Consider the following 12,673-nt stretch of genomic DNA (forward strand, 5'->3'; position numbering starts at 1 on the left):
TGAGGAGAGTTCAGCATCCTATATGTCCATACAATATATATATATATATATATATATATATATATATATATATATATATATATATATATATATATATATACCCTCAACAAGTAACAGTCAACTACCCCCCTCCCCACATAAAAAATAAAAACTTGCAACTTGACCAGCTTGTATACCATGTTGGCAAAGCATCCCAACAGTCATAGAAATTGCGTAATACGTCATGTAATCCCATGTAACCCTTTATCATGTAACTGTACGCAATCTAACGACTTCAGCAGCGTTCCCTGCAGATCAATCACATCATCACCACCAAAACATCACAAAATGAGAAGCTGAATATGAAGAGCGTTTATGCTGATATATAAGCTTAACAGAGGGTCAACACTGTCATGAATGCTTACGAGATGTGCTTTGCGACCAACTAAGAGAAACGGATGAAACTGTTTCAAATTGATGTCTGACCGAGTTCCAGTGAGTTCTGATCCAGTGGCTCCCGAGCAAATTGGCAGATAGGCTTTTGAGTCAGTCATTCAACACACGAGGACTTCATGACAAAGTCAAGTCGCAGTTGTTTAGCCCCCATCAAGACCTTTCATCTGACATACGACTCGATGTGCTTTTGAAAATTTTCATTTTGCCTGTCCAGGTGTGTGTGTGCTTGTGTGTGCAGTATCTGCCGGCATAGGACAGCCTTTATCAAAACTTTAATATGACATGTGAAGTATGTTTTTATGAATAGTCATTCATACCTATTTTTATGTTGTGTGCTTATAGGTGTGTGTGTGTGTGTGTAATACTTTGGCCAAAAAAAAAGTGTGTGTCCAGATTCCCACTTTCAGGCTTGTTGGTGTTGACGGATGGAGTTCACAGGTCACAGCTCCAATCCTTGTGCTCTTCTAGTGGGCGGACCTTGACGTGACCTCACATGTGTGACCCTGCTGGCCCGCACATCTCAAGTTTACTCACCTTTGACCTTTCCTGGGGAGGAAAGAGAAAGTTTTAATAAGTTTTGCTATGTATGTATGGCAGTTTGCACATTTGGAGGTATGCACCGTATGAGTACATATTTGTGTCTGCATGTGTTTGTGTGCATGCGTGCATAGATGCGAATATGAAGGCCTGTACGTGTTCACCATTGTGTTAGTGTTTCATTTCTTTGCGTAGGTTTCCGTGTATGTACCTGTTTGCGGCTGGTACCAGATGTAGTTATTGAGTATTTCTCCCAGCACGTAAAAGACGCAAATGACGGCGGTGAGACCGGAGAAGAAAACGAGGCGAGCGAGCGGCGTGATGCGCTCCAGGACGGGGTACACCCACATGCCCGTCACCTGGTGCACCCAGCAAGTCCTGCGCACGCACGGAAACAGGGACGTCAGCGGGACACGGGAAGATGGGACGAAACGGTACGGGGACGGCCGTACCAGAGGATGTAGCCCACGCCGAAGCAGCAAACGGCCGCCAGGCCGCACGACCTGCTGGGGTAGTGATGGCGGGTGGTGCGCATCTCGATGATGATAAACGGCAGCACGGTGGTGTGCTGAAATTGAGGAAAAAAAGACCACTGCAGTCATAACGTGAACTTATTCGGTGAGAAAAGTTTGGGGACCCCTGAGTAAAAGCGACAATTCAGAATTTTTAAGACGGAATGGACTTCAGGCAGAAGTCAGATTTCTCACATTAAGGTCAGAGGGGAGACCTTTTTCGGGTAAAGTGACAATTCTAAGATAAAAGTGAAAATCCCTTATTACTCTTCCCTCACTGATACTAATTCTCTTAAATAACCCAATGACAGCAGAATGCTGTAGGCGGCTGGATAATGTGTCAAACCAGTTCCATCAAGTCCAAGCCCAAAAGCAGGAATACCCCCAAAAGTCAAAAGTTGAAGCAGGGACAAAGGATGTTCATTGAGTTTGTTTTTTGTTTTTTTTTTCAGAGCCATGTTGTCATTTTCATGCTTCAAAAGCCGTCATTGCGTTTGTGGACTTTTCAGACGCGCCAAAAAAGCATTCTTGCCTTTTTACACAAACAAAAGCGAAGCCTACCCGCAGAGATTTGACGAGGTCGCGTCGACGACATCATGGAGTGTCGACCAGAGAAAAGGCCGACATCTCCCTTCGGGGGGAATGAAATGATACCCTTGCCTCCCATCATTATATCCAAAAGGCACCCACTATCTTGTGCTCTGATGCTAAAATTGGGATAGAACAGACCAATTTCAGCTGTTTGGGGTATTCAATTTTTTTTTTTTTAAAGAAATATGAGTAGTCCAAGACCAAATATTGCAATATCCCAGTTACCAGCTTCAGTTCAGTTGAACCCTGTTACTTATTAAGTGTGTAAATATAATAGGGCCCCAAAAACATGTGTGTCTCATTTTACGCCCGGATAGGAAAATGCCACTGTTCTTTTCAAATTAAAAGCAAAATCATGAAGCAAATTATCACTAAAACGTGGCATAGTGACTCTTTTGCAAAACATTGTATGCCTTTATTTTGTTAATACAATTAATTTTTAAACATATTAATCGAGAATTAAACTGATGACGTGTGATTTAATGTGTGTTTGTGGGCTGATAGGTGCCAATATCACCCAATCAAATCAGCCGGCTGGTATGTTCCATCAGTTGCACGAGCATTGGAAAAAAACAGAAAAAGACTTACAGTTGCAATTGGTTTTGTGAGGACATTTCAGATGGCTTGTATAATATGCACAAGATAAGAACATCTTCAGAAGGCACTTGTAATTTTCTGAACAAACACAATCAGGGGAAAAATATCCAATTTCTAAAAGCGTTAATATCAGCCAATCATGTACATGCAAATGTGCAAAAATAAATAAAAAATATATTTTAAAATTGCAAACCTTATGAAATTTCAGATTGTGTGTTTAATTTACACCAAGATAATAAAAACATGTGAATATCTTTAGATTGCTCTCGTAACTATTTGCACCAAAACAAAAGGGAAAAATTCGGAATAGCCTTTATTTATAGTTTCTTAAACTACCCGTATATTTGGTCTGACACATGAGAACCAAACGTCGCCAACATAACTTGCTCGCCAAAATGAGTTAGTTCTACTAGATGGTTAACACAGATTGAACTTGACGCGAACTCGCGTAAAAACGTCATTTTGGAACTTTCACAAGTTGACATTTCGCCGCAGACTTTAAGGAGCTTATCTGGCGCTCGGCGGGTGCGCTCGCATTCCGACAACCCGCATCCAGAATACGTGAACTTCCTTCCCGCTGGAATTTCTTCCTTCCGATGTTAACACCTCACCGTGAAGTGAGGAGGCTTAGCACATTTGAGGAACACTCTTTTTTGTTATTATTTGAGCCTTTTTGACATCACCCGACCGCTCCCTCAAGCAATGGGAATAATCATACGGTTGCCATGGCAGCCAGTACAAACACGACACATTGATACCATGGAATACTGCTAAATATTTACTACCAGAGACATGACACACACACACACATACACATAAAACAAATGAGCGCACACACTTGCAGGTTGGTGGTGTTCTCATTGTTTTGGTCCTTGGCGAGACCACCATAGCAACCGCTTGCCTATTGCATCACTTTCTGGAGAACAGGAAGACACCTTGCATGCATGCACACACACACATGCTCATGTGTGTGTGACTGCATTGTTGTGGTAACAGGAAGTTAGCGTGTTATGAGCGTGACTTCAGATTCAGCTTTTTTATTCTGATTAAACTTATCTGGGACTTATTATGTGTTTTTAAAGTAGCAGCTGCCTTAAGGTTATGATTATGTTTTAATAAGTTCAAATATGTTTAAAGTGTGCGGGAGGGGCATTTTTTTTAAATGGTCTTATCAGTGGTTCTGTACATGAATTTTAACGAGAACTCTTCATGTAAATGCAAATGGCATTGCATGCTTTTTAATGCTGTGACAGAAACTACATCATTCTTTTCAAATTATTCTACATGACAGATTTTGTCCAACTTCATTTCACTCTAAACGGTCCTGAACTCACCATGCCATGATTGAGCCACTGAGGGATGAAGTTGTCCAGCAATTTGGGGTAGACCAGCTCTCTGTCGTACAGGTAAAGACTCCAGAAGGTGAACACCACAAACTGAAAAACATACAAAACAACAAAAGTTTGCAAAAAATCAAAAACAACAAGTTTACACTACTTAAAGGATAGTGTTGATGAAAGGGACATCGGCCATTTTGAGTCCAAAGTTACGACACAATTTAGAATTCCTACAAAGAAAAGCTAACCAAGCTCTACCTGGATGCTATTTTGACATGCGAGACAATGTGAATTCTTTCTTTGTGGTCATCATCATCAATACGCCTTCAAAAAATATGTCGTGTCAAGGATGCGGCATTTGTGTGCTCACCGCTCCAACAGGGAAGGCCAGGACGGCCATCATCCAATCCCTGAGGCTAATCAGCTTCCTGAGCTGCCTCTCTTGCTCCCGGTTTTCACCGGCTTTGGTCAGCAGGCTGGAGACGTCGATCAGGACGCACACGGCGAAAAACACCGCCTGGATTACCTGCAGGAAAAGTGTACAATATTACAGAGCTCGACTACAATCTCAACAATGTACAGGATGATGATTTATGACATTTTACAAACCAAAACAAAAACAAAACAAAAAAACAATCGTTTTCTGAACCATCAATTTTGATAAAATGTCTTGTTTTTGAATAAAATTAGGCTAAATATAAAGTAAATAATAATAGATAAATTAACTGATTGTTAAAAAATATTAATTGCAGCCCTAGTTAATGCATGGCACAGATCCTCACATTCTACTGTAGAGTCTGTGACTCCGTGTGACTTTAAAATGTGGGTTCTGGTCCTGGTGATGGAGTCAGGAAATGAGAGTGTTGTGAGCGAAGGTCATGTGAGGTGAAGCGAATTCTGGCTCATGACACATAACTGCGTTAAACGTGACATGTTCAAGGATCATAACTGTCGCGACTGTGAACTTTCAAATCCTGGGAACTCCATATCTGGATTTTAGCAAGCAAGTGAACCTAAAGGCACAGCTTGCTTGCCCGCTACAAGAAGATTACATTTCACTGAGTTGAGTTAGCGCTTCAGCAGGGAGGAGTCACACGGTTTCGTTTTCTAAACGATCAATAAATGGAGAAATGACTCAACGAGCAATCGGATCCGCTGGGTCAAAATGGCGCTCTGGCTGATTGCGGGCTGTTTGTTCCCTAAACACAAAAATGAAATGGGTCTTCACAGAGATAACAATTGTATTCAAATAAAATAGAAATCACTAAGATTTGATGAGTAATTTAAGCCATTCGGCAACATCCACAAAACTTTATGCGAACGATGAAATCTAGTCCTCAAGATGTTAGCTTAGCATGGTGAGGAAATATCGAGAGGCCCGGTGAAGATAAAAACAATCAAGGTCTTGTTCCCGCACGCTCGGCTCTTTCGACGCGCTGCCTGACATGACAGAGTGCATTGTTGCCACGGGCTATTGACAAAAAAGGCTGTGTTTGCTAGCCCTTATCATTGTGTTGTCAAACACTAAATCGAGTTTGACATCAGTCAAAGTTGTGCTCGGATGTTTACACATGTTGGCAGATTTTGTGAAATATTGCTTGTTTTGTGGGAAATATGATTGATGACTGAAAAGAGTCTCAATCTTTTTCTCATTTTGTTGACAACAACCGTATTGATGTTCATTACTATATATCAAACTATTTGGAACATTTTAGCTGAGACTTTTTTTTTTTGGTGGTGAATACTTGTGACTGTTGTAGTTACATGACAAGATTGACAAAAGGTCTGTCAATCTGCTACATTTGATCGTAAAGTCGACAAAAATTTTAGTAAAATGCAAAAATATTTCCAAAAATTCGATGTGAGCTTATTGAGGAATTTCATTAAAAGGTCAGATTTTATCAAAAAGCTGAAATGGGATCATGCCACAGTGTGAATGGTTTTATTTATTTTTAACTCAAAACCTTCTTAAATTAACAGCGATTAACTGTCAATTGTCAATCCACAAAAAAAGATGATGAGATGAAAAAAATAAATATTTATCGTTCACAGAAACTAATTAAAAAAAAAAAAATCCAATCGGTGCCAAACAGCTAGCATGCGCAGGTCTACTTGTGGCTAAATGCTAAAAACATACATTTTTTCCCCCATAATACCACGGGGTAATAACTTGCACGTGCTTATTATTATTATTATTATTATTATTATTATTATTATTATTTTGCACTTGGCATGCAATCGCAATCTACCAATACGTTCAAAATTAAGAAAATACACTTATTTATTCATTATTTACGAAGGCATTGGCAAGTACGTTTGAACGATGTTGCAAGAACATTTAAACAGGTTTCCAACCATAAAAGTTTACTATAGAGACACAGAGGATGAGAACGAAGAAAAACAAGGAAAAAAAAGATAAACAAAACAAAGAAGTAACATGGCTAACATGCTAGCCAGCTAGCCCTATGGCACCAGAGTCAAACAAGGAGCGAGATGAAATCACTCCTCCCCACAAAACTTGCCACTAGTTCGGCTGACTTTACCAGCACCTCCAAAGCAAGAGTCAAATTCGGTTTAACTGGAATTATGGAACCGTCGCGTGGAGAAGCCAAACAAACGCGTTTTTTAATTGATCCAAGGAGGCTAAACTAGCCGCACCCGAACAAAGCCGAATTTAGCCGAGGATAACCGAAACGAAGCGAAGCTCACCAGGTCGATAAAGGTGAGAAACTTCCAGCTGCCCCCGTAAGTCTGGTGCGCTGGCATGTCTAGAGCCTTGTAGTGGCACAGGATGGAGAAATAGGACATCAGGATGGCGACGCGGAGGACCTGAGATGGGATGAGCGCCATTATGCCAATCTTGACTCCCCTTCGCCCTTTTCTCGCCTTTATGCGCTCCCCCCGGCGTCTAGCTGTGACTTTCTCTTGCCTGGTGCAATTGTTTGGGGGGTGGGTGGGTATGTATTTTGCTTTCTGCTGTCCCCCCACCCCGAGCCTCCTCGCTTCTTGCCTGCCTACCTGCGAGCCACCCGCTGCTTCCGCGTTGTATTGTGACGATGATGATGATGAGATGATGATGCTGCACGGGAGGAGGAAGGGGAAAACATGGACGAGTAGCATCAATAACGCGACGTTAATTGTTTGAATATTACCTGGTGTAAGGTGTGGTTTCTTGCTACGTACGTTTGACAGTTTCTTGATTTCGAAATAACTGAACCTAAAAATTAACTAACTTATTTCAAGTCAAGTTAAAGTGTTTGCTGTTACATGCACGTACATTTTTGAAGAACTGAGCATAAATGTGCGATTGGTGGTTTAAAGAAATTAGCACGCTTTCAAACGAACGAAAACGTGCGTTTATTGCCCATTTTTGAGGGTGCTCAAGCACCCCTAAATTGAATCCCAGCACCCTCAAAATGTAAAATATTGACATACATCACTTTGCTGAAACATAATATTTTAACAACAAAATGACAGCAATGCCTCAAAAATGGTTTGCTCCACCCAATCCGTCCCACTTTTCCCTGACCAATTTTCACACACTTCCAATGATATACTGACAGTACATCAAATGTTAGCATCTAAAAAATCTAGTTTATTAGCTCACAGGACTGTAGCATATGTAGTAAATACCTGGCTTATGTGGAAAATTTCCTTTCTTATGACACTGTAATATCATTATCACTACTCATTGTTGCTGAATTAAATTTTGGTTCACTGTTTATGTCATTGCGCGGTTGTTAGCTGGTAGTTTTTTTCTATCTAGGAAAGGTTTGAGTTCAGTTGGAATAGGAGAATCTAGCTATCAAAAATTAGGATCAAGGTGGTGACCAAAATGTGTTATGCTTCTATTAGAATTCAAGTGGAATTCATCTCAACTCCTCTCTAAGATCATCAGTACAACACTAATATTAACGATGCTGAACCATTTCCGTCGAATCCATTGCTTAAATAGTGAAAGCGCCAAAACATGCATGCTAATTAACATTAGGCTAACGGGGCCTTTCTTCAGGCAGTTTTGTTGTTATAAATACGCAAAGTCAAGTTGTGTTTGTTTTTTTATGTTTAGCTTTTGAGTAAACCTTAATAAGGAGTGATATGAAACAGTTTTTTTTTTTTTTTTTTAATATGCCAGTAGCCAAACTGCTACTAGTTACGAAGCGAGTTGCGTTCACTGCCACCTAAGACTCTTTGCTCATATACCAAGGTTCCAAGGAACTTCAAGATAATACTGTATTTGTACAGTATGCAAGGCCTAAAAAGTAAATTTTCCATCCACTTTGTTGCGAATTTCAGCAGTTGGATCTGTCCATGGCAACCTTGAATGCGATTGGTTGAAAGTTTCCTTCAGCGCACTGAACCAGAACCCCTTGTGTATTCGGAAGAGCGGAAACAAATAGTCATTTCCCATCAACAGGTGACCCGAGTGCCCCAGAATTCTCATGTTGTGGTTCCGTGCGACAGAGCAGGACAGGGCGCGTTAGGGCGAGGCTGACAGACGAGCCGAGGAGAAGACGAAGACGACCGTGACGATGAGGATTCGTGTCCTGGGAGACGGAAGTCATGAAACACTCCCTGGATACTTGCTGTTTGGCCTGCTGCCATCTGGAGATGACATCAATGGTCAAGTCCCGCCTATATTTGACAGGGTGTAAATTTTTCACTGTTAAACTTATATTTGAAACCTTAACACAAATTCTGGAGGACATTTTACTGTAGATCGGACAGTCAAAGTTAACGTGTTAATAAATTTGTTTTTTTGGCTTGAGCCCTGTTACTCAGTTGTTCTTGCAGTGCCAATTTTGGCCTCTTGGAGACGGTGTGGTTCACACAACCTGATAACATCTACAGAAAAAGAAAGTCAACACGACTGGTATTTGTGTGAAATATTTTTAAGATTGTGTTACCCTGTTCGCAGCGTTTTACGTTGTGTCTTGTTTACTTTGTATTTACAATGTGATTTGTGAAACATTAGGTTGTGATTTTTGAAACAAAGGAATTTACAAAGCACAAAGTATGTTTTGTATTTCCATGTACAGAATGTGGATTTTGGTTACCTTTGAATTTGATTGAATTTGATTTTAGTTTCTAAAACGTCATTAAATTGTTAACCTTTTTCATCACCGCAGATGACATCGTGTCAGTACCACCAATAGCCACTGGGTGGTGCTGTTTCCCCTCAATTCTTCTGGGTCTCGTTGAAGATGGCTCTTAAAATACAGGTAGTTTGAACTTTGGCTTCCAGTTGTTACGTAACACCCATGCCACACCTTGATACGTTCTTTGAGCGTGCGCGCGCGTGCGTGTTAAGTAAGTTTAAAGAGACAGCGCGAAGGATTAGTGCATGCAAAGATGTTATGCAATGTCTAAATGTCCAAGTATTTTAACGAAGGCAACCCGCCCACCACTAATCCGTGGGAGTCTGCAGAAGGTGTGGTCGATTGCGGTGTTGTGCGCGCGCGCGAGTGAGCGTATGAGTAAGCATTATTCATCCTTCAGCTGTCACAGGAGAGCTTTTGTGTTGCATTCAGGGACCAGAGCCTGAGGCCAGCGGCTGTGTGAGCACTTGTTCCTTTTTTCTCACTTTCAACGTCTTTGCAGTGACGACACTTTTGGCAAAGCGTGCACTTTTTTTTCCCCTTACACAGCTTGATGTGTACCTGTAAACACTACAACCCACCTAGCTTTTAATATCAGAAAATGTGCATGCTAATCAGAATTTAATAAGGCCTGTCTGACCAACTGTAAAAATGTTAGCTAACTTCTACCTGGCAACGAAAATAGTGACCTATGGGTATATGCAACAAAATAATTAGACCAGGCAATGATAATGTGTTGTATTGAGTGGTGGACATTAAGATATTTGACACAAATACCTGTTTAAATACATTAAGGCTACTTAAACTGCATGGGCATGTGGATCAAACCATTAAGATGCTAAAAAGGGGTCGTAGTCCTACTATACCTTTGTTCATTTAACATTACATTTCTACCAAGTACAGCATGATTTTAAATAAAGATGCAGAGTCTGACGTATTAAACTTTGAAACTAATATTTGCAGCGGTATCTCAAGGTGTCAGCAATTCCAGAAGATAGATTACATAACATTTTTTTTTTCTTTTGGGTTTGGCTGTCAGGAAAATTGCGTCACTAATGATAATGCGTATCTGTATAAAACTTAACAAAATAAAGGCATACAGTATTTGCAAAGGAGGCACTCTACCACAATTTACTAATTTAGATGCTTGGGGTTCAAATTCATTCATTAATTTGAAAATGAAAGGAAAATATGCCTGTCAATGCATTAATAAGCATTAAGTTGCGTTAAAATGGAGGCAAATAACATTTTGCAAACGAGTGACCAAAAAAACTTTGCAGTAAGCTTTGTTATGTTCCAATTAATTTGCTTTTAATTGGAAAAGAATGCTGGCAGCTCGGCAGCGTAGTGAATAGCACGTCCGCCTCACAATTAAAGGGACTTGAGTTCAAATCCACCTGGCTTCGGCCTTCCTGTGTGGAGTTTGCATGTTCTCCCCGAGCCCGAGTGGGTTCTCTCCGGGCACTTTCTCCCACACTCTAAAAACATGCATGGGATATGTATTGGACATATTAAATTGTCCTTAGGTGTGATTGGGTGCATGAATGGTTATTGTTTGTTCTAGGTGCTAGCACTAGGCTAGCTTGTTCAAGTGTTGCCACGTCAATGTAGTTTGCTCACTATTTGTAGTCATAGCCCATATTGAACTAATCCGGATTCGAATTCATCTTCAAGATGACCCTTGATGTCATCGTCATTTTCCCCGTCTTCCGATTGGCCGATGTGAGCACGCGCTAACGTCTGTTTGGAAACCCGGCCTAACAGCTCAGCGAGTTCACGCTTTGGCGCTTATTTTGCAACACCGAGAGCTGGGGCGCAGTCGTTTGAGGCCAGCGAGAATTGTGACTCACATGACTCAACATCTGGCAGAATGGCAAACGCAAAAACAAATGAAAAAAACAACATGCCAAAGCTAACGTGTGTGCTTGACTGTCTGCGAGCCGCCGACTTTGCCTTCCTTTCCCGCGTATGGAAAGCAGATATGCAAATGTACGCCTCGCCGTCGCCATGGCGCTCGTTGCCACGGCGTCACCGCTGACGAGGTCACGCACCGATGAGCCTCTTATAGGCCAAGGCAGACGTTAATCCACTTAAAGCTGACCGACGTGCACACACACGCACGTAGCACCTAGCTTTTCGCTGCGCGCTGCAGGGAAAATGACAAGGTTGTCGCCACAAAAGATCATTTGACACACACATACACACACATTTCGTTTACGACGCACAACTAAAAGAGGAAACTTGGGTTTTGAGATGCTGACTTGGTGAAAAATTTGAACTTCCTTGTCCTGTTCAAATCCAATGAAAAATAACAGAGCAATTAAGCTACTGTTTTGCCCTCGCATGAGGGCAAGGAGAGCCACAGGGGTCAAAAAGTCAAAATCGGAACAAGGAGTTCTCACTCCTGCGTCATAAGCTTGGCCACGCCCTCAAAAGCGCAAAAACGCATCCAGCACACAAATACCGCAGTGCAGTAATTGCACTTCATAGAACGGCTTTCTCTTCTATTATATTTTATCACATTTTCCATCAGTATGTTGCTATTTATGTCCTTCTGAGACCCACCCTGCTCATTTGTGTCCACTGGTGTGTCAATCATGTCTCATCAAAGTGAAATGACTTCCACCTAAACGCATGAGACATCATTAGAAAGGCCACAATGTCCTTGATTGAGGACAGTAGGACTTAGAAGAGAAGCTCCAATAAGTCCGAAATTTTAGACCAAAAACAAATATCCACTACAATGGACACAAATAAATAGGCCACGTCCCAAGAGTGTTTTTTTTTCCCCCACAGAAGTGTTGTCATGTCCAAATGTCTTCATACTCCCTCCTCCATCCTAAGACATGTGGCGGGTCCTCAGCCCACATAGCAGACTGCATATTTTTGGAAGCCCCCACCCTGGGGACCCCCCTCCCTCCGCAGTAGCTCATCTTTGGATGCCTTTGGAAATCCCCTGACCTGAATATTTGACCTACTGTCTCTCCAAACATGAGATTGCGTCTCGCTTTGACATGTTGGATCAGTTGGCGCTTGAAGTCACGTTGGCGACGTCGGGCACGTTTGAGGAAAGTTTTTCCACGAAGGACACATGACTCTGTCCTCACCAGTGCAAGGCCTTTTTGATTGGAAAGAACGCTGGTGTCTAATCCTGGTCTGATTTCCTGCATCACATTTGAAGTAGTATCTCTTGGCGTGTTTCATACAGTAACTCCAAAAGATTGTGTAACAACATCTGTTTTATTTCTGTCTGAAAATTGCATCGAAAATGATAATGCTCGTGTCACCATAAGTCACTAACGTAATTCAACAATAGGTTGCATCATCTTCCAATACATTTACTCTTAATTGGAAAAGAAAAAAAACAAATACATATATACATAAATATAATAGTATTAGGTTCTTTCCTGTTCCAATTCATTAGTTATCAATTTGAAAAGAAAACTATACTTTTCCTCTCACGTTAAAAAAGCATTAGGTTAGACGTGCTGATAAAACGCTGTTAAAATCTCACGTACACTCTGAAGTGTCCTCTTGCACCCCATTTGAGAACCCTCCCCCCATA

At 41.2% G+C, this 12,673-nt stretch overlaps 1 protein-coding gene across 1 annotated transcript; it reads right to left on the bottom strand.

The window, feature by feature from the left end:
* Positions 1-85: 85 nt before the first annotated feature.
* aig1 (androgen induced 1) lies at positions 86-7,059 on the bottom strand. Its single transcript, XM_088402682.1, has 6 exons — positions 6,719-7,059; positions 4,380-4,535; positions 4,007-4,108; positions 1,425-1,540; positions 1,184-1,350; positions 86-981 (listed from the first exon to the last, which is right to left on the bottom strand). Exons 1-6 carry the CDS (start codon positions 6,857-6,859, stop codon positions 962-964), a joined length of 702 nt encoding a protein of 233 aa, XP_088258808.1. The 5' UTR covers positions 6,860-7,059; the 3' UTR covers positions 86-961.
* Between the last annotated feature and the right edge of the window lie 5,614 nt (positions 7,060-12,673).

The sequence above is a fragment of the Hippichthys cyanospilos genome, chromosome 20, assembly GCF_059441005.1.
Source record: "Hippichthys cyanospilos isolate Australia breed blue-spotted pipefish chromosome 20, RoL_Hcya_1.0, whole genome shotgun sequence".
Lineage (NCBI taxonomy): Eukaryota > Metazoa > Chordata > Actinopteri > Syngnathiformes > Syngnathidae > Hippichthys > Hippichthys cyanospilos.